Genomic DNA, 22,011 nt, shown 5'->3' with positions numbered 1-22,011 from the left:
ATTAGGTGCCATCACATCAGGCACGTGAAGTGTTCTGTTCCCTTTAAAATGAGGAAGAAAGTGAGGATGCTTGCTATCACGGTTTCTGTTGAACACTGCACAGGAGAGCCTGGGCTGCGCGGTGAGAAAGATTGGGAAGGAAAGGAAAGATAAATGATAGTGGTAACAAAACCCAAGAGCTTGCAGTTAAAGAATGGGTAATTTATTAGTAAATGGCTAAAACATTCCTGTATAATAATAGTAAAAAATGTCTACTTTGTGGTAGTAGTATGGGAAAGTACTAACACTTTCAAACTCTGGGAGGAAGCAAAACTATTCAAAGACATTAAGGAAAATTGGAGGTTTTCATGCTCATGGATATTGAGGTCTGAGCATGTCAATTCATCTATTGGTTCAAATTAGGTAAAAAATTCAAAAGGTCTTTTTTTGGTGGAGCTTAGAGAAAGGAGAAGGAGACGGAGGTCTGAAGAGAGGGAAGGATGTAAAACAGTTGTCTTGGAGAATGGGAAAACAAATGTATAGGGAAATAGAATTGCCAGCAGGAGGAGCGGAGGGTTGGGTTTCACCAGGGCTTTGCCAGCTTTCCTCAACAGAGGAAGAGCAAAGGTATTGAAAGTGAATGCATACCAGGGTAGAGTTAAAGTCCCCAGGTCCAGATATGGAACCTGATTAGGCAAAACCAGTAAGAGCTTGGCATTCTCTGGTGCCTGGAGTTGATCTGTGAGTTGGCAAGTGTTCCAAACTGACAGTGGAGTAGAAGTACTAATTTAGGAGAGCTGGAACAATATGGGGTGGTGGTCCCAGACTGGCATGCTTAACCTTGAGATGTGGCGCGCTTACTGGTAATGACAAGGTTTAGGTTATGGTCACGTAAGTGGAAGGCAGGAGGAGGAAGAGACGATACTGGAGAAAAGAGGTAAAAAAAAAAAAATAGACCATAGTGTTCAAAGGATCTTCTCTATCGGTGCTGAAATTACCACAAGTGATGGTAGAAGTAGTGGGTGTGGGGAAGACAATGATGGTGACCCTGAAATAAAAATCTTCACGGTTGGGCCAGCACGGTGATACAGCGATTAAGTGTGCACGTTCCACTTCGGCGGCCCGGGGTTTGCCGGTTCGGATCCCGGGTGCAGACATGGCACCGCTTGGCACGCCATGCTATGGCAGGCATCCCACATATAAAGTAGAGGAAGATGGGCACGGATGTAAGCTCAGGGCTAGTCTTCCTCAGTGAAAAGAGGAGGATTGGCAGCAGTTAGCTCAGGGCTAATCTTCCTCAAAAAAAAAAAAAAAAAAATGCAAGGAATGCTGCTGGGTAAGACATTTAGTCTGAAGGCATGGGCTTAAAGGAAGCTGGGGGTTTTGAGGGCTTCCAAGGGAGGAAAAATGGTTTAGACGTGGCAATGGAGTAACAGGAGACCTAGTTCACCACCAGGCACCATGGTACTTGGCATTCAGGAGAAGAAAAGCCACAACTGAAGGCTCCAAGGGTACTAGCGTCCTAGGGGTGAGTCTGGTTAGAGGTAGAGTAAGAAGATGAGAGGGAGGAGGCTGGTGACTGAATTCCAGAGCACAGGGTGGAGGTTTTGGGAGGGAGCAGTGTTGGGTCAGAGTAGGAGTTGGAGAGAGCTAAATGGAATTAAGGTAGTAACAGCTGGTGGGGAAGCTTGAACATCTAGCAGAGACTGATACATAGAAGTGATAAGACAGCATAGGCTCGGTCCTAAGGTTGTCTGGAAGGATTCGTCTGACACTATGGTGGTGAGGCTGGAGGCTGGCTTGTGGCTTCCTGGCTCTGAGTGGTGCCCTAGGTAGAGAGCCTGCTTGCATCCCTTTAATTTGGCTACCTGTTTATAAAGGCTATAAATGATACAGGATAAGGGGACAGAGTGTTAACTTGCACCATATGTACGTATCTGAGTGATGTTTTAGCTCTTAGAGGCTCAGGCAGCTAGCTTGTACAGCCCTCCACTTTAATTCTGTCTGGGCTAAAGAACTAGTGGTAGAGAGTCTGGAGTATTTTAAAATAGAATGATTTTCATTTTGGAAAGATTACTATGGGGCAAAAGAAAAGTTTGATCACAAAAGAAGTGACCAATTTGGACATTGTTGCAGAAGTCCAGATAAATGGTGAGACCTGGACCATAGATGTGGCAGTAGGACAGAGGGGGTCACATTTGAGATGCTTTCAGAAATGGAGTTGACTGATCTAGGTGACTACCTGAGTGTAGGGATGAGGAAGAGAGAAGAATCCAGCATGATGGCAGAATGCTGATGCAGATGGTACCATTTACTGGAATAGAGAATGCACAAAGGGGAGGGGTATGGTCAGTTTTAGATGTATGGCATTTGAGGTGCCTGTGGGACATCCATGGAGAGTTTGCAGGAAGCAGATTTGGGGCTTAGGGAGTAAAGTGTAGACCAAAGCTGAATTTTTGACACTCGTCATGTGGCTATTCAGAGTTGTGGTCATGGATGAAATCACATCACTTGAGTATATGTGGAAAGCAGAGGGTGGAAACTCAAAACTTGGCACAAGACCAAGAACATAAAAGTAAAAGTAATGGCCGGGAAAAGATGTGGAAAATCCAGAAAAGGGGACATCAGAATCCTAGAGAACAAGGAAGGTAATGGTTCAGTCGGCATCAGAGTCCAGAGATCCAAGAAGGTGAAGGCTAGAAAGTGTCCACTGGGCTTAGCAACAGGGAGAGTGATGGAGCCTCCCTGTGGAAATGTGGGGCTGGGCCCCCGGGTGCAGCAGGTGGAGGGGCGACTAGGGCTGCAACTCCCCCACCCTCTGCATCTCAGTAACAGCCAGTCTGTCCTTACAGGTCCCAGCCAAAACCTTCAGAGTCAATGCTGACTTCTCACTTCACTCCACATCCAATGAGTCTGCAAATGCCACTGATTCTGCCTTTGAAACATCCAGAGTGTGACCAGTTCTCATGGCCTCCAACCCTCTGGGTCCACACCTCCATCACCTGGGTTATTGTAGGCGTGAGCCTCCTAGGTGAGCTGTCTGCTACTTCATTCCCACCCCAGCCCCCCCTGCAGTCGCTTCTCAACATAGGAGCCAGGGTGTCGTCTTAAAAACTTTGTCAGGCTTTCGGTCACTTCTCTGCTCAAAACCCTGCAGAGGCTTCCAGTTTCACTTTTGAGCAGAAGCCAGTGTTCCTACAGGCGGCTTCACAATGTGGCCCCACCTGTCGCACTCCCACTTTCTACTGCTCTCCCCCTCATTTACTCCACTCCAACCTCACAGCCCGCCTTTTCCTCAAACGTGCCAGGCACACTCCCACCTCAAGGCCTTTAACTGGCTTTGGCCTCTTGATAGGAAGACTGTTTCCTTGGATGACTAAATGGCTGTCTTCCCAGTTCTTACAGATCTTCGGCGAGGTAGTCAAAGACCTCCTTCCCTGACCATTCTAAAATAGCAGCCCTTGGGGCCGGCCCCATGGTGCAGTGGTTAGGTGTGCACGTTCTGCTGCTCAGCGGCCCAGAGTTCGCCGGTTCGGATCCCGGGTGTGGACATGGCACCACTTGACAAGCCATGCTGTGGTAGGCGTCCCACATATAATGTAGAGGAAGATGGGCATGGATGTCAGCTCAAGGCCAGTTTTCCTCAGCAAAAAGGAGGATTGGCAGTAGTTAGCTCAGGGCTAATCTTCCTCAAAAAATAAAATAAAATAGCAGCCTTCCACATGCCCAGATCTCCCAATCTCCTTACCCCGCTTGATTTTTCTCTGTGGTGCGTATCATCATCTGCCCACCTGTATTTGCTTATGTATTCGCTGTCTGCTAGAAGGTAGGCTCCATAAGAGCAGGGGTTTTTGTCTGTTTTGTTCACAGCTGCTATGTCCCAGCATCTACAACAGGGCGAAGGAGTCCGGAGTGAAAGCTCAGTAAAAACAAAGTGGAATGAAGGAAGCAAGGGCTGCCTCGGGGAGGGAGATACAGTCATGTGACCGTATAATTTATATATTAGCCAGATACGGTGCTCTTGAGAGTGAGAGGGGTGTTGTTATCGATTACAGGGGGTGACAGGACTGCCCTGGGCAACGTGGGAGTTCTGGTCAATCTAGAGATAGGTTGACTTGGGAGGAGGGTTTTTTAGGATGAAGAGAGATGTTTATAAGGGGAGGGAGAAAGAACCAACCAAGAAGATAGCTTTATGATTATGGTGCAACCAAATGCCTCACTTTACCCTGTGCAGAAAATCCAGTTTTCACAAAGCATTTTGAGACACCAGGAAGGAAAGTGATTTGTAGTCAGAAACCGTGAATTCCAGTCCTGCCAATGAAACTTCACCTTCCGGAGCCTCGGTGTGGAGCCACCACATAAGAGTCAGTACTGAACACTGAAGTATTTCCCAAGGTCTACGGACCATCCACAAGAAAATCAAGATTCCTGGATCCCGCCATCAGACTGCCTCATCCAAACGCAGGGGATGAGCCTCAGAATGAGCATTTAAATCTATAAAATAGAGATGCTCATAGTACCTACTTCCTGAAGTTCTTGTGAGGATTAAGTGAGACTGCGATAATACCTGACATTTTGTTAGTGCTCAATAAATGTTGGCTGTTATTATTACAGGAATATTGTCAGGAGCAACTGAGATAATAGCTGTGAAAATGGTAAACAAAGTGATGGCCATGAGAATGTGACTTGCAGACCTCTCACTACAGGGAACATAACTGACCCCAGATTCTTTGCTCTGAGATCTACCACCATGTTTGCCCTGAGGTCATGCTTCCCAAGTACCCCCAAGCCAATGAGTGAGCTTGGCAGAGATTCTAAAGTAGTTTGTTCCTGGGAGACATGGGACCCCACTGACAGCTGACTTTGGCTCAAGGACTCCCCTGGTGGCCTTGCCAAACTTGCCTTACACCGCCTGGTAGTCTAGGATGCTTCCACCCGATATTCCTTCACTCAGGCACTGTCATGGCTCCCCCAGCTCTCTCCCTGCGTTCTCTCACAGATGTTCCCCTAATAAAATCCTCACATGTTTTATCCTATTCGGGGTCTACTGTTTGGAGGACCAAGACTAACATAAGAAGCATCATTAAAAAGTAAGGAGGTGGGGGCTGGCCACATGGCTGAGTGGTTAAGTTCGCATGCTCCGCCTTTGGCGGCCTGGGGTTTTGCTGGTTCAGATCGTGGGCACAGACATGGCACCACTCATCAGGCCATGTTGAGGTGGTGTCCCACATGCCACAACTAGAAGGACCCACAACTAAAAATATACAACTATGTACTGGGAGGATTGGGGGAGAAAAAGCAGGGGGGTGGGGGGGGGAAAGATTGGCAACAGTTGTTAGCTCAGATGCCAATCTTGAAAAAAAAAAGGTAAGGAGGTGAGGAAGGATTCTGGAAAGATAGATGAGTAGTAAGAACCAGTAATCTCTTCCCCAACTCAGACAAGTACACTGGCAGAATAGATCTGATGTAACTGTGTTGGAACTCTGGAGTCTGTTGAAGGCTTGCAACATCTAGTGAAGTCTTATATGGTAAACTGAGGTTGATTTTGGGAATTCAGCTCCTAGCTCAGCAACAGCTACTTATCCCCTCATTCAGCCCTGTGGCAAGCAGTTGTGCACATGTTCCTGGAGCAGCTTGCACATGGCTTGCAGGAGCCAGAGTGGGCAACAAGGACCCTGTCTTCTGAATATCAGGGATCTGTGTTCTGGTTGTTGATTGCTGCTTCTGATCAAGGAAGTACAGACAGAGGCAGCAGCCGTTCTTGCACCTACCCTGCATTGTTACAAGCCCCTCCTCCCCAGCTGAAGTGACTTCCAGGGGAAATAAGGCACTGGTGCCTCCCCCACTCTCACTCATTATAGTCTTTTGCCCCCTCTTGAGAGCCAGACATTAAAGACTAGGGGACAGTCAAAAGGAGCTACAGATATGAGGGAAATTAGAAAGTCACTCCACATGCCCAGGGAAGGCACAGGCTCAGAAAAGACCTTAATTTTACAACTCAGCCTGACCCTTGGCATAGAGACAGCCTCGAACAATAAAAACAAAAACCAACAGCAAACCTTGGGCAAGAGAGATAATCTGATTTCCAGAGTTACCATATTACTAGATTGAAATGTCCAGTTTTTAACCACAGCAAAAAAAAAAAAAAAAAAAAAATCACAAAGCATATAAAGAAAAAGGGAAATATGGCCCATTCAAAGGAAAGAAAAGAAACCAACAGAAACCGTCCCTGAGAAAGACCTGATGGTTCTTCTACTAGACAAAAATTTTAAAACAACTGCCTTCAAGATGCTCATAGAACTAAAGGAAGATGTGGAGAAAGTCAAGAAAATGATCTATGAACAAAATGGAAATATCAATAAAGAGAGAAAACCTAAAAAGAAACCAAAAGGAAATTCTACAGTTGAAAAGTATAATAGTTGAAATGTAAAGTTCACTAGAAGGATTCAAAGGCAGAAGAAATAATCCGTGAACTTGAAGATAAGACTATTGAAATTGTTGAGTCTGAAGAAAGAAAAAGGATTGAAGAAAAGTGAACAGAGCCTAAGGGCTATGTGGGACACCAGCAAGCAGACCAACACATGCATTGTGGGAGTGCCAGAAGGAGAAGAGAGAGAGAAGGGGGCAGAGAGAATATTTGAAGAAATAATGTGATGGCTGAAAACTTGATGGAAGACATAACCATACAAGAAGCTCAACAAACTCCAAGTAGGATGAACTAAAAAAGACCCAGACCAAGACACATTATACTCAAACTGTTGAAAGCCAAACACAGAGAATCTTGAAATCAGCAAGAAAGAAGCAATTCATCACATACAAAAGATCCTCAATAAGATTACCAGAAGATTTCTCATCAGAAACTTTGGAAGCCAGAAGGCAATGGGCTGGTGTATTTAAAGTGTTAAAAGAAAAAACTGTCAACCAAGAATCCTATATGTGAAAAATCACAAAAGATAAATTCTTTATGATTCCACTTATATGAGGTACTTAGATTAGGCAAAATCATAGAGACAGAAAAGAGAATGGTGGTAATAGGGAGTTAATGTTTAGTGGGTATAGAGTTTCAGTTTTGCAAGATGGAAAGAGTTCTGTAGATGGATAATGCTGATGGTTGTGCCTATGAACGTACTTAACACCACTGAACTGTACACTTTAAAATGGTTACGATGGTAAATGTTATGTGTATTTGCTGCAATAAAAAAGTTGAAACAAATGATGGGAAAGATGTAGGGAAGAGTAGGCTGGAAACAGAAAACAGATTTTTGGGTCTTGCAGTCATTGTCAGATTTTGTAGAAAGAGAAGTTAAATGACCTAACCAAGGAAGAAAAACTAGTGGAAACAACCAATATTTAAAGGCCATTTTATGAGGCTTTATTATTTGTATGTTATCTTTCTTTCCCATTTCTGTAAAAATGTCATAAGGCAAGAGTCATGTGCTCATTATATAATTTTTGGAATGCATATTTAAGTTAAAAACTAATAAAATTTTTGAAAATGAGGTGATACAATTTTAAGCCAACTCTGTGGTAAGTATTTTGATATCTAATAATTTTGTTGATTTGGATTGTCATTAACAATCACTTTCACAGAAGAGGAAGTAAGAAACAAAAATGCTCTACTTCAGTAATAATTTTAAAATGTACTCTAGAATTAGATGATGGCATTTTGAAGAGATGCTTCTTGACATCCACTTCTGGTAATGTCAGACCAACTCTTCTGCTGAAGACAGTTAAGAACAATAGAGAAGACATTTTTTAAAATCTTTCTAAAAGCAACAAACTACTGAGAGGTTTCCACACTAGGTCCAGGAGAGGATGCTAATGTAGAAAAGTGAATCTGATGCTCTAGGCTACTTTTCCCCTGGATACATCTGTTCATCGGGAACAGGCAGCTGAGAGTCTGGGGGCGGATCTGGAAGTGTGTTTGCTGATCTGGAAGGGGCAGTCATACAGTGCTAGAGGGAAAAATTTTGAGTCCAGCCCCACCAGGTGTGGGAATCCTTGTGAACTACCCTGTGCTTTGAGTTGGGAACTTTGAATAGTTGTACCATAGTAGTTAACTAAACCAACCCTCACGTGGATTGCAACCTGACGTGGAGTCATATGAGGACCCAGAAATCTCAAGCCCTGAACTTGGATGAAGGTGATCCAGAATTGCTAGTGCCCCCAGGCACCAAGCTAAAGCAAATAAAATATTATCTGAGGAAAATAATATAATCCTAGGCTTTAGATTGTTTCTACAAATATCCTACAAATGCCAAATCAAGCATGTATTCAAAGATAACTAGGCCTACAAAGAGACAAGACACCATGAATGAGGACCACAAAAATGAGACAATAGAAAAAGACCAATGGGAACCCCAGACACCGAAAACAGCAGACACAGAGTGTAAAGCAACTATGTTTACTATGTTCATGGAGATAAAGGGAGAAACTTGACAATTTTAGAAAGTGTTACAGGCTGAATTGTGTCCCTCTCCCACCAAATTCATATATTGAAGTTCTAACCCCCAATACTTCAGATTGTGACTGTATTTAGACACAGAGTCTTTAAAGAGGTAAGTAAGGTTAAATGAGGTTATTGACATGGGCCGTAATCCAATATGACTGGTCCTTATAAGAAGAGGAGATTAGGACATGGACACACACATGAGGAAGGATCATGTAGAGACACCAAAAGAAGACAGCCTTCTACAGTCTAAGGAGAGAGGCTTCAGAATGAAACCAACTCTGCAGGCACCTAGATCTTGGACTTCCAGCCTCCAGGACTGTGAGGAAATACATTTCTGTTGTTTAAGCCAGCCGATCTGTGATATTTTATTATGGCAGTTAACTAAGGGGCTGGCCCCCATGGCAGAGTGGTTAAGTTTGCATGCTCCGCTTTGGCAGCCTGTAATTTGCTGATTCGGATCCTAGGTGTGGACCCACACCCTGCTCATCAAGCCATGCTGTGGCAGCATCCCACATAGGAGAAATAGAATGACTTACATCTGGGATATACAACTATGTACTGGGGCCTTGGGGGAAAAAGATTAGTTAACTGAGAGATAGTTGAAAGGAAACCATTTGTAATGAAGTAGAGAGAATGAAAAATATGGGGGCCAGCCCAGTGGCGCAGTGGTTGAATTTGTGCTCTGCTTTGGCAGCCTGGAATTTGCTGGTTCGGATCCCAGGTGGGGACCTACACACCACACTCATCAAGCCATGCTTAGGTGGCGTCCCACAGATGTTAGCTCAGGGGCAATCTTCCTCACCAAAAATAAATAAATAAAGAAGAGGGGCCGGCCTGGTGGCATAATGGTTAAGTTCACATGCTCCGCTTTGGTGGCCCAGGGTTTGCAGATCCTGGGTGCAGACTCATCAAGCCATGTTGTGGTGGCATCCCACATAAAATAGAGGAAGATGGGCACAGATGTTTAGCTCAGCATCACTCTTCCTCAAGCAAAAAGAGGAAGACTGGCAACAGATGTTAGCTCAGGGCCCATCTTCCTGACCAAAAGGAAAAAAAGAATAAAAAATTTGGAAAATAGAGAAGAAAAGCTAAGAGAGAGAAAATATTGTAGGAAAACCAACCAGACTAGAATTGGAACGACAGAAGAAAGGAAAAATGAGAGAATTGAAGAGATAATGGCTGAGACTTATTTGGAAATGATGGGGGGACCCCAAAAGAAAGAGTCAAGAAGCGCAAAAAGGTTAAATAAAAAGAAATCCACTCTAAACACATCAATAATGGTACCACATTTTAAAAGAAGACAAAAGAGGAACTATTACAAGGAGCCAGAAAAAAAAAAGATTACTTTCAAAGGAGTGACATTTAAGCTACTGTTTGATTTCTCAACAGAAACAATGGGTAGCAGAAAACAGTGGAATGCTGTCTTCAGTGATCTGAAAGAAAATAAATGCCAACGTAGGATTCTATACACAGTAGGATACGAAGGTGAAAAAAGACATTGTGAGACAAGAATGGAGAGCATGCACAAGCAGACTTGCACTCACAAGCAGAAGGAAATGATCCCATTTGGAACCTTAGGAGATACAAAAGGAATGAAAAGGAAAGAAAGAGTTAAGTCCCAAACAAACGTTGCCTACCTCTGAGATGGGGTGGAAGCAAAAGCTGCCTGTCTTTAGGGAAAGTAGGAAACCCACTCAGGACTAGGATCCTGCACTGAAACAAAACTAAAGTCGGCTGCCTGGTGGGAGGGTAGGAAACTCACTCCCATCCGAGACCCTTCCCATGACAACGCAGAGCTCAGATGCTGTGTGGGGAGGAGAAAGCCCGGCCCCTGAGGCTGAGGCGCACAGGATCTGCCTAGACTAAGGAGGGAGCAGGGCAACCAAGAAAACTCCCCTGCTGCCAACATGAGCCTTGCATCCTAAAATAAACAAGGCGAGCTACTGCTGGGGAGGGGCAAGAGCATGGCGAGAGAGTCCCTCTGGGGGGCACGCCTGCAGGGAGCGTTGAAGTTGAGACTCAGGAACCCTAAGAACTTTGGATTCCAGGTCTCAAACTAAGCAGAAGGCGGCAGCAGCCTGCCATCATCAGCAACGAGGAATTGCCTAGATGTGCCTCCCAAATGACGACAGAGCAGAGGAAAGAATTCATGGGGGCCCATCCCCGTGGCCAAGGGGTTAAGTTCACGTACTCCCTTTGGCGGCCCAGGGTTTCGCCGGTTCAAATCCTGGGCACAGACATGGCACCACTCATCAAGCCATGCTGAGGCGGCATCCCACATGCCACAACTAGAAGGACCCACAACTAAAACTACACAACCAGGTGCCGAGGGGCTTTGGGGAGAAAAAGGAAAAATAAAATCTTAAAAAAAAAAAAAAAGAATTCATGAACCAGATAATAGGTCAGTAGAAATTATCCAATCTGAAACACAGAGAAAGACATGGGAGAAAATAAAACAGAATATTTAAGAGCTGTGATACAATACCAAGCACGCCATTGACATAGCAGAGGAAGACAGGGAAAATGAGGCAGAAAAAATATTTGAAAAAGTAATGGCTGAAAATTTTCCAAAATCAATGAATGATAACAAATTGCAGATCCAGAAAACCTCAAGCAGAATGAACACGAAGGAAAAACATACCCTGGGGCCAGCCCCATGGCCGAGTGGTTAAGTTCATGCGCTCTGCTTCCGTGGCCTAGGATATTGCTGGTTCAGATCCTGTGCACGGACACAGCACCGCTCATCAGGCCATGCTGAGGTGGCGTCCCACATGCCACAATTAGAAGGACCCATGACTTAAAAATATACAACTATGTACTGGGGGGATTTGGGGAGAAAAAGCAAAAAAGAAAAGAAAAGAAAAGAAAAAACATGCCCAGGCACTTCATAGTCAAACTTCTGAAAACCAAAGATGCAGAAAATCTGGAAAGCAGCCAGAAAGAAAAACAGAGGAACAAAAATAAGAATTATAGCAGACTTTTCCTTTAAAAACTATATAAGGTAGAAGACACTAGGATGACATCTATAAATACTAAAGGAGTGAGGAGTTAACCCAGAATTCTACACTCAGCGAAAACACCTTTCAAAAATGAAGGTGGGGTCCAGCCCTGTGGCCTAGTGGTTAAGGTTGGCACGTTCCGCTTCAGCAGCCCGGGTTCGGTTCCCAGGCACAGACATACACCATTTGTTGGTGGCCATGCTGTGGCAGCAGCTCACATACAAAATGGAAGAAGATTAGCAACAGATGTTAGCTCAGGGCGAATCTTCCTCACCAAAAAAAAAAAGGGTGAAATAAAGATTTTTTGTTTTCACCATGGGCGAGCCCAAAACTTTCCTTTCCACTGCCATCTTGGGAGGTGTCTACGTTTGCTGGACTTTTAAGTGCCCTCTGGGAAGAGCAGCTTCTCAGTATTCCAACTTTCCCTTAGACCTTTCAATCTTGAAATAATTTCAAACTTTAGAGAAAAGTTGCAAGAACAGTTCCGAGAACTCCTGCATGCCTTTCCCTTAGATTGCCCAATTGATATTCTACTACAAATATTTGCCTTGTAACTCTTTCTTCGTGTGTATCTGTGTGTATTTTTTTCTGATGGCTCATCATCCTTTTAGTACTTCAGTGTGTATTTTTTTTTTCTGCTTTTTCTCCCCAAATCCCCCTGGCACGTAGTTGTATATTTTAGTTTGTGGGTCCTTCTAGTTGTGGCATGTGGGACGCCGCCTCAATGTTGCCTGATGAGCAGTGCCATGTCCGCGCCCAGGATCAGAACCAGTGAAACCCCAGGCCACCGAAGAAGAACACGTGAACTTAACCACTCAGCCACGGGGCCGGCCCCCAGTGTGTATTTCCTAAAATGCAAGGACACTGTCCCACAAACCCATAAAACCACTATCTGAAACTATCAAGCTCAGGAAATTAACCCTGATATAGTACTGTCATCTCAACCACAAACACTGTTCAAATTTCACTAGTTGTCCCAAGAATGTCATTTATAGGACCAGAATACAATCCAGGATCGATCGTTGCGTTTAGTTATAATATCTCTTCAACCTCCTCAATCTGGGACAGCTCCTCAGTCTTTGCTCGACTTTCATAACTTGGATGCTTTTGAAGAGTACAGGCAGTTATTTTGTAGAATAACCTCAATTTGGATTTTTCTATCGTCATCAGTGATTCAATTTCTGCACCTTCAGCAAGAATATCATATAAACGATGCTGTGTTCTTCTCAGTGCATGATATCAAGGGATGCACAATTCTGACTTGTCCCTTTACTGGAGGTGTTCACTCTTATCACTTGATTAAGATACGGGTGCTATGTTTCACCACTGTAAATTTAAGTGTTTTGTGCTTATCAGTTAATAAATTATTCATATTAGCTGGCATTTTACTGTAAAGTAGAGCTTTTTCTTCTTCCCTGCTCATTTATTTGATTATTCATATCGGTATGGACTAATGGATTCTTATTTTTATTCACTGAGTTAAAATCCATTACTATCATTATTTATTTTGATGCCAAAATTGTCCCAGATAATGCCAGTGGGCACCCCTTTATTCTGGCTTCTGTATCCTTTAGACATGTCTCCATCATTCCTTGAGCACTTTCTTACTTTCTGGAACATGAAGGTGCTCCGAGCTTATTTTGTACTTTCCTTACCCCAGCCATCAAATCAGCCATTTCTCCATGGAGCCCTGGTAGCTTCTAGTGGAAAATGGTATTCAGAAATCAAGATAAGGACTTGCTACTCGGGTGTCATTGCTTCAAGGCCTCTCTAGGACATAGAGCTCATAGATATACGTATGTATATATATCACACATGTACACACACACACATCTATTTCAATATTTATCTACATATATTAAAAGCCATGTGTTCATCCAGATACCACCAACTCCAATCCAACACCACAGGATTTGTCCTAATCTTTCCCCTGTCCATCTTTGTCAATCTGTTCTCTGGCAGTGAGAAGCCTGACTCCCATTATCTCTGGTATATTCACTTATTTGTTCAATCTCCTTCTATGGAACCAGTCCTCAACCCTACCAGCCAAGGCCTCCTCAGCTTCGTGGTGACCTCGTGGGCCACCATGCAGCCCAGAGGGGGAAGGCCAGCTTCTCAGGTCTGACGTGGTGATTCCACAGCACAGCGTCAGCGCCGCGATGCTTTGAAGAGTGTTTTACACTTTTCCTAACACCGTCAGTGTTTTCAACAGGAGGGTTGTCCAGAATAAAACTGCCTGCAGTATTCTCATAAACTGAATCAAATACTCTTTTTCTGTGCTCTCTGAGGAGAGAAAGTTGGGAAGCACAGCTTTGGGTGTTGTCCGTTTTTCATTTCCAGTTTCGCCTCGATCAGGTTTGCTTGTGCCTCCCCGTAGACTTGTCAGCTCTGGACGAAATCATAAATTGACCCACTCTCAAAATACCTAATATTCAAATGATGGAGGACACCGAGGTAAGTGAAATTCTCATCTAGAAGAGGAGAAGCACCACACGGCCTCCACCAGCCGACACCAGCGCGCCTCCACCCTCAGTCTGCGCGCCAATTGCCCGGGGAAACACCTCCTCGTGTCACTCGGCCTGGGGGCCTGAGACTCTGTTTCTAACAAGTTTCCAGTGATGGGATGCCGCCGTAGGAGGATGGTGCTTGGAGCAGCAAGAGTCTCTCGAATGTTCATCACCCTCACTCCTGTGGTCGGTGGGGGTATATTAAATGATACAACCGTCAAAGCTTAGATGGATTTTTAGCCCTTTTTTTTTTCATTTGCAAACATACACACAAACAGAGTAGAGTGACCCCGAAGTACCACTGGCATTTATCAGTCTTATAACTTCCTCTGCCCTTGACCTCTGTGTTGCTAGAGTATTTTAAAGCAAATCCAGCCATTATATCATTTCACTGTGCTCCTCTACCAGACGAGGATTAAAAAAAGAAAAGACCAGTGTCATTACCACATGCAATTAGCAATGCATACAACACAAAATTAACACTAACTCATTGCCATCGTCTGACATGCATCCATATCCCTGTTCTCAGACGCGTGGTTTTCCAGCGTCTTCCCAGGCAGCAGGTGAGTCCTGGTCAGCTACGCCAGTGCCCGGGTCCCTCCCTTTCGCTGAACACCTTCTCTGGCCATGTTCCCTGGGTCTGCGGCTTTCTTTAGGGGTTGAGCACACAGGGATATTCCTCCTAAAACCGTGTTCCATGCCCTGCCAATTTCAGTCTGAGAGCTCTGCTAATAATAGCAAAAGCTTTAGGATCATGCCCTTTGAGTGTGAGCCCCACTTCCTGGGTCTCCTCCCAATCCTTTAGCCTTGGGGCTGGGACAGTAAACAGGAGCCCACTCAGGAGGCCAGGAAAGTTGGCTCTGCCACCGGCTGGCAGTCCAGGCAAACCTGACGTGGATACTGGAGAGAGGTTGCTTCAGGAGAGGCCTGGGGGACTAGGCTTCACAAACTCCTCTAACTTCTCCCAGACATCTCCTTCCCATTGCCAGGATCCCGCTGCGTCGTTTACCAGTGTCTTCATCAGGTTGTATGTGCTTATCTGACTGCCCTCTCGACTCCCCAGCCATCCCTGCTTCCCTTCACAAGGATCAGACTGAAGCTTGTTCCCGCCCTGCCGTCAGGCCCGCCCGCTGGCGTGGAGCTCGCCTCTCCCGCAGCCTGTCCCTGAAACCAAGAAGCCACCGGCACCAACATCTTCCCATCAAGACCCAAGCCTATGGAGGACCCTGAGCCTCAAGAGACAACACACGGTTTCCAGGCCAACTGCCTCATGACCAGAGAGAGCATTGCCAAGTCCCCAGCCTGGGACAGGGAGCCTCTGGGCCCCACATCCCACCCTGCTCAGCGGCACCTGTGCCAGGAACCCTCACTCAGTTCCCAGGTTCCAAATTCAGTGTCAGTCATGGCTCTTTTGGCTGCGTGCGACAGAAATCAAACTCAGAATTGCTTCAGCGGCATGGGATCTGTTTATTGGGAGGATGTGGGAATCTCTCAGAACAGCCTGGTCTCAGGAAGGGCACAAGGAGACAGGCCTTTCCTCTCCTCGCCTCTTCTTGGAGACGCCTTTCTCCCCTGAGACCCTCACAGCCCTGAGCTTTAGGCCCCACAGAAGTGCCCTCAGTGCTGACCACACCTCGCTGCCCTTGGGGGCTGCCTGGACCCAGATACCCAGGTCCACCCCAGGCCAATTAAGCTGGGATGTCCAGGGAGGGAGGCTGGGCCTCAGCTCTCCAAGTGACTCAGACACCCACCCAGGGCTGAGAACCGCTGTGTTATAGCTCGGGCACCCCAAGCGACTCTTTTGTAGTTCTCATTCATCATTTGAGGGGCAGGACTCTGGTGAACCCATTTAGGGTCAGGTGCCCACCTCCTCTGGCCAGAGGCTGGATGGGCTGCATGAAATGGCTGCTCCTGAGGCGCCCCCGTGGACGCGCTGCAGCTGGCAGGCCCAGGTCACTGTGCGGACAATCCCACAGCAGCTCCACTGATCGCTTCTCTCCTCCCGTCCCCAACCTTGGTCGGAGCATGGGCGACAGTCATCTTGCCTTACTTCACCTCTCAGAGTCGAGCTCCAGGGAGAAGGTTGAGCTGTGTCCTTGGGATTTGGTGACTTGGTGGGAGATGTGATCACGAGACAGGTGGTGGAGGAAGCCAGAACAGAGCTGGCTGAGGCGGCCATGGGGAAGTCAAGGGGTGGTTATAAATAGCTCTTTCCAGATGGAAGCGAGAGGGGGCAGTGGCCAGAGAGAGACTCAGGGTCCAGGGAGGAGAGGTGGGGTGGGAGAGGCCTGAGCATGAGGGGCAGGGCTGATCCGGTTAAGTTCCCTACATTCCTCTGAGGGCATCTCCAGCTTCTAAACTAAGGGGGTGGTACCCATACTTCAGGACCAAAAGCCCTTGCAGCTCTGACTGCACCTCTGGGTGAGGATGGAGCTCCAGCAACAGTCTCAGGCAGCCTCAGGCCGCCCCCTCCCTCCTTTGGTTCCAGGGCAGGGATGCAGCAGGACCTCAGCAGACTGGACAGCAAGAAGAGGGGTGGGAGAAAGGGGCAGCATTGCTGTGGGAGCAGAGCTGGGGGCTTCCAACCTTGCTCAGGATAATCCCAAAGCCTGAAAGGCCCTAACGTCCTTCCCCTGGTCTCTCTCCACTTGGCGAGCTCCTCCAGTGTCCCCTCACGCTGGCTCTGATCCCCAGCACCTGGCTGCAGGGCCTCCCAGGGAGGCAGAGTAACAGGGGCGGGCTGTGTCTCTGTTCAGACAGGGCCAGTCCTCAGGTGGGGTCTCCCTTCAAGGAGAGCCTGGTGTCAGGCCCAAAGCCAGGCTGGGCAGGGGGCAGGGGCCCTGAATTCTTTCCTGATCAGCCTTGGGTATTCTGTGTATCCCACCCTGGACCTCTGTCACCCAAGCTTTATGCCCAAGGACCCCAGGGACCAGTGCTGACCTCTCTGAGCCAGCCCCCAACCTAGCCATGCTGGGGACAGACCAAATGACACCACACTTGGGGCTGGATGTTCACTTCTCTTTTGAAAAAATACCAAACACATAGTCTAGGTGAGCAGGGGGACAGAGCCAGGCTGGGGACCTGGACATTACACACCCAGGGGGCCCTTGACGGAGGCGGACAATTTAACAACTGGTCTGAAAGTCAAAAGAGAGAGAGCTGGTTAGTTGAGGGAGCCACAGTGTGGGGAGGCAAGGGCTGTGGGGTTCAGGCCCAGACACAGGGACTGGCCAGCATGGTCAGACCTGGGCCCTCACAGCAGCCCTGCCTGGGGCCTGTTCCCGGGGGCAGGGGTGACATGGTCTGGCCCAGCCATCTGTGTGGGTGTCCACACAGCACTGGGCATACTGGAAGAGCCCGAGAGCTGGACTCAGAGAAAACGGGGCCAAGCCTCTTGGTCTCTCTGAACCTGTTTCCTTTCTATAACATAGGGACATTCCTCATCCTGGCACTGCCTCCTTTATGGGGTTGCTGTGGGAGCCCGTGGGCCCGGGGTGGGGTGGGGGATGGAGGGCTCTGGCCTCCCCAGGGCACTGGGCACCACAGTCCATCTTTCCTGCTGCGTCCCCAGGGCCCAGCACAGAGTAGACACTCCTGGAACCCCCTGGTGAGTGACTAGGCGGCTGGGGAGAGGGCCGGCACCCGGGCTGGTGTGTGGACAGGCCCGCGCCTGTACCTGGAGTTGTCCTGCCCCTGTGGGCGGGATGCTGCATCCGGCCTCTCTCTGAGTGTCTGGGTCTGGGTCTCAGAGTGCAGGTTGGGTGCCTGTGTTGGGGACAAGGTGCTCAGAGCCCTAGACGGAGCTTGGGAGACACTCTGTGCCCTACTGGCCCTGCCCAGAGTGCTGCAGGGCTGGTGGAGTGCTGGGCGGGAGGCCGCTGGGCACGGGCAGGGGCTCAGACGTACTCTCGGGCCGCAGCTGAGGGGCCGGGCCGGTAGGGCTGTGGGCTGTTGTTGGATCTCTCGGGCTCCGGGCACGTGCAGCAGAGGAAGGAGCCCCCCAGCATGGCCAGGCCGGCAGAGGCCCAGCCCACAAACAGGGCTGGGCCAAACTCATACCTGCAAGGGGTTGGGAGGACGCCATCAGGTGTGGCTGCCACCAGGCCGCGCTTCAGCCCTCCCCAGGGGCTCCAGAGCCTCGGCCCGGCAGGGGACGGGCAGGGGGTGGGGTGCTAGGATGGGGGCCTTCCCAGCCTCCTCAGTCTCTCCGGATAAGTTGGGGTGAATGCCCATCCTTCCTCCTGCCCCCACCCCAGTGTATCAACACCACGCAGGGTGACCCAGGCCCAAGGTGGGCCTGTTCCTGCCAGTAGAGGGAGTATCCACCAGGTCTTGTGGAGGAGGAGCAGGGCAGTCCCGCCATCTCTTTCTCTCAGTCACCGTCTGGCCCACAGAACTCCCAGCTGGGGCTCTGGCTGCCTCCCTGGGCTCTCCACTTACAGGCCCCACTGGGCAGCCCAGCACCTTTTGCAGTGCCCCGGGCCTCCCCACCTCTGTGCCTTTGCATGAGGCATGCCCTCCTGGAAATGCCCCCTTCTGCGCCTCCTGTGCTCCGTTGCCTTCAGGGCCCAGATCAGATGCCACCTCCTCGTGGGGGCTTTCCCTGTGCCCTCTGTGTGGCCCGCCTTGCTCTCACTTACTGGGTGGCCCTTCAGTCCCTTACTTGTTCGGCTCCCTGGGGAGCGCCTGAGGGCAGACAGCACCAGATTCATCCACGTCCCCAGGCGCCAGCACAGGGCCTGCAACCCAGGCAGCTTTGGGGAGCCCAGAAGGGACGTGTGCCGGCCTGCCATCTCTGTGCTGAGCCACCTCTCGCTTGGCAGGTCTGCATAGCTAGAGCTGCCAGCTCCAGGGAACGAGCCTCATGCCTGAGGTCTCCTTTTCCTCCCCACTCCACACCTCTGCCTCCTCCAGGGAGCCCTCCCAACTGTGACAGCCCAGGCATCTTTTCTCATCCTCTCTCCACCCCAGGTCTCAAGGTCTGTCGGGATGTCTGGGCTTGAGACTGTCCCATTCTCTGCTCTGGGCAGAGCTGAGAGGGGAGGGAGGAGCCAGGATGGGCTCAGGAGTTCCAGAGAGCCCCCTATTCAACCCCCACACCCTCGGCCTTACAAGTCCTGACCATTCGAGCTCTTCAATCTCTCTGAAGCTACTCTCCACGGCTGGTCCCCCTGCCCCAGGCCCTCTGCTCAGACCTCTGCAACAGCGCCTTACTGATCCTGCCCCCTCCCCGCCACTCTGCACATCACAGCGGAGGGATTGTCTGCTGCCTTCCCCCCCAGGATAGGGAACAAAACCTTCTTGTGCCACAAGGCCCACCACCATCTGATCTGCTGTTATCACTTCTCCATCCTCATCCCCCCAATGCCCCACCCAAAGTAACTGCTCCTCCTGCAGGATAACAGCTCGGGTTTGCTGAGCGCTCTCCAGGGCACAGGCACCGTGCCAAATCCCTGAGCTGCACCATCCCACTGAACCGTCAGGATGACACGTGAGCTGGTTCCTTGGGTCCTGACTCCGTGTTACGGGGGGGAACCCAGGTGCAGAAAGATGGAGGAACTTGCCCATCACTCAGCCAGCACTGGCAGAGCCGGGATTTAAACCCAGAGCCAGGGTGCTTAGCTCTCTGCGGGTGCCCGCTGCTCCTGGGGTGTCCTCCACAGGCCTCCTGCCCCTTTGGAGGGCCTGGCCACACCTTGCCTGGCTCCCCCTCCAGAGGGCCGCTCCGTGACAGCACTCGGGCCCTGTCCCTTATTTCACCCTCCAACTGCCCCTCTGGACAAAGGCCAGTGGCCCCAGAGGAGGTGGATTGGGAGGCCCTGCCCGTCCCTTCGCAAGCCATGCCCTGGCACTCACCTGGCATTGACAGGTGTGCTTGGGTTGAAGAACTCCTGGGTCACCAGGGTGGCATACCACGAGACGGCCGTTAAAGTGCAGAGGCCTAAGGACCAAGGAGAGGATGCTCAGCCCTGCTCTGGCCACTCAGGGTGGGGCCACCTGCCATGGCCAAGATGGTGGAGAAGGAGCCAGGGGCACTCACCTGCCAGGAGGAAGAGGGCTCCCCCGGAGATGGCGATGCGGCCCTTGGCGATGGGGTTGCTGTCTCCGACCCGGGTGCACTTCATGCCAATGACGCTAAGGACCATGCCGACGAAGCCCAGGAGCACGGCCACCACCATCAGGGCTCGCGCTGACTGGATGTGACCTGGGCGAGGTGGGGGGGACTGAGCCAGTGGTGGGAGAAGTGGGTGGTGGGAGGAGCCCAGATGGGAGGGGCTGGAGCTGGAGGCTCCTCCTGGGCTGCAGATGTGAGGGGATAGTGAGGACACAAGTGACAACAAGGTGTGAGGACAGGGTGTGGGCTGAGCTTCTCGCTTAACCCCACTGTTCACTCCCCCTTGCTGGCTCTTGCGGGTGGTGTGCGGTGACGGTGATGGGTAGTTTGAGTTCTCTCATCTGCTGCTTTCTGGCCTGGGAAGGTTGGGGGGCGGAGAACAAGGACAGACGGGGGACTCCCTTTTGGGCTGCCCCCCTCCCAAGCACTGGGGGCGGCTCCTCCTGGGGCCTTTCAGATTCAGCAGAAGGAGGAGTTGAAAGTGTCTGAGGCCCAGCTCAGCCCAGGTTGGCCCTCGGGCAGGGACACCTCCCCATGGGCCATTCTGGACTCTGGTTGCCTTCCCCTCTGCCCTTTGAGTCACCCTCAGCAGCCATATGCCTGATGCTCTGTGGGTTCCTGAGTCCCTGAGAGAGGCCAGATGACCTGTTTGGACTGGCGCTGTGGGGGCTGTGCGGCAGCAGCCCGCCTCAGGCCCGTGGGTCAGCTCCGAGCCAGGGAGAGAGCTGCAGTGGGGCCTGCTTACCAGCCAACTTGTCAGGTTCAACTCCACACCCCAGGAGGAGAAGGAGAGGGGCCTGCCTGCTTGAGCACTTGTGCGTGCACATGAGTGTGTGTGTGCATGTTTGTAGGTGCACCGAGTGTGGGCATACTTGCCTAGGCAGCAGGATGGGCACGTCGCTGCATGCGCACAGCATCTGGGCATACAGGGTACAGGGCAAGCAGAGGGAGAGGTCTTGCCTGAGCCTTTTTGAGCGCCAGGCACGCATCTGGGCCTCCCACAGTCCCATAGAGTCATCGTGCCCCTTTACAGACCAGGACATCAGAACACAGACAGGGGTAGTGGCTCCTTCAAGGTTACAGCGGCAGAGCTGAGATCTGGACCCACGGCTGCCAGGACCTAGAGCCCTTGCCCCCGCTGGGCACCAGGCTGGCCTGGATTTTCAAAAGTGCACAGGGGGCAGGGGGCTGTCGTGTGGAGCCCAGGGCAGATGGCGACGACCGCAGGAAGGCTGGCTCCGGACCGCCCCCTCCCCCACGTCCCGCCCCCGGCCCGGCTGGCACGAGGCCTACCTTCCAGGGCGAGCAGGGAGTCGTAGAGCTTGCACTGCACCTGACCGGTGCTCTGGGAGGCACAGGACATCCAGAGCCCTTCGTAGAGGCCCACGGCCGTGATGATGGCGTCGCCCGCGTAGGAGGACTGCTTCCACTGCGGGAGGGCTGTGCTGGCGATGATGCCCACCCAGCCCCCCAGGGCCAGGAAGTAGCCCAGGAGCTGGAGGCCCGAGTTGGCCATGGCCCAGGGGAGGGGGCCGGGGGTCCCAGGGCTCAGGGCTGGGTCAGGGGCCCTGGGGGGCTGGGGTCATGGCCAGGTGAGAGGAGCAGCTGGCCTGGGGGTGGGGGTGCAGTGGGCGGTCAGAGGCTGAGAAGGAGAGGTGGCGGTGGCGCAGCAGCGGCAGCGGCGAAGGCAGCGGCTCCGGCTCTAGAATGCAGGGGGAGGCCCAGGGGCTGGAAAGGCCAGGGCCCGCCCACAGCGCCGGCTGCCTAAGCCAGGGCAGGGTCCCCAGCAAAGCTCATGCCCAGCCCCCTGGGGGTGGGGGGCGGGGCCACGGCCCAGGTGGGTACCCTGCGCCTGCTCAGCTCCAGGGATAGAGAAGGGAGGGGCTGGGAGGAGTGACCCTGCCTGCCCTCAGGGCCTTTCGGCCCAGGGAAACCCCTTTAGAAACCTGATGAAAGTGC

At 50.4% G+C, this 22,011-nt stretch overlaps 1 protein-coding gene across 4 annotated transcripts; it reads right to left on the bottom strand.

The window, feature by feature from the left end:
• Positions 1–15,384: 15,384 nt before the first annotated feature.
• Positions 15,385–22,011, bottom strand: CLDN19 (claudin 19). Of its 4 annotated transcripts, XM_046660350.1 has the most exons (6): positions 21,346–22,011; positions 19,978–20,142; positions 19,794–19,878; positions 17,844–17,996; positions 17,614–17,702; positions 15,385–17,074 (listed from the first exon to the last, which is right to left on the bottom strand). In XM_046660350.1, exons 1-6 carry the CDS (start codon positions 21,566–21,568, stop codon positions 16,899–16,901), a joined length of 891 nt encoding a protein of 296 aa, XP_046516306.1. In that variant the 5' UTR covers positions 21,569–22,011; the 3' UTR covers positions 15,385–16,898. The 4 variants fall into 4 exon arrangements, 3 of the variants coding, with proteins under 3 accessions (XP_046516306.1, XP_046516307.1, XP_046516305.1); XM_046660351.1 differs by lacking the exon at positions 17,614–17,702 and having other exon boundaries at positions 21,346–22,004; XR_006888488.1 differs by having other exon boundaries at positions 16,942–17,074; positions 17,614–17,996; positions 21,346–21,999.

The sequence above is a fragment of the Equus quagga genome, chromosome 5 (assembly GCF_021613505.1).
Source record: "Equus quagga isolate Etosha38 chromosome 5, UCLA_HA_Equagga_1.0, whole genome shotgun sequence".
NCBI lineage: Eukaryota > Metazoa > Chordata > Mammalia > Perissodactyla > Equidae > Equus > Equus quagga.
This window is presented reverse-complemented; position numbering and strand designations above follow the sequence as displayed.

Excerpts from the sequence above, each read along its gene's own strand:
- CLDN19 (XM_046660349.1), bottom strand. The coding sequence starts at position 21,568 with ATGGCCAACTCGGGCCTCCAGCTCCTGGGCTACTTCCTGGCCCTGGGG. Across the intron at positions 20,143-21,345 it reads CTCCCTGCTCGCCCTGGAAG|GTCACATCCAGTCAGCGCGA; the intron begins GTAGGCCTCGTG and ends CACCTCGCCCAG. Across the intron at positions 17,703-17,843 it reads CCCTCAGCTGCGGCCCGAGA|GCACCCAACCTGCACTCTGA; the intron begins GTACGTCTGAGC and ends TCCCCAACACAG.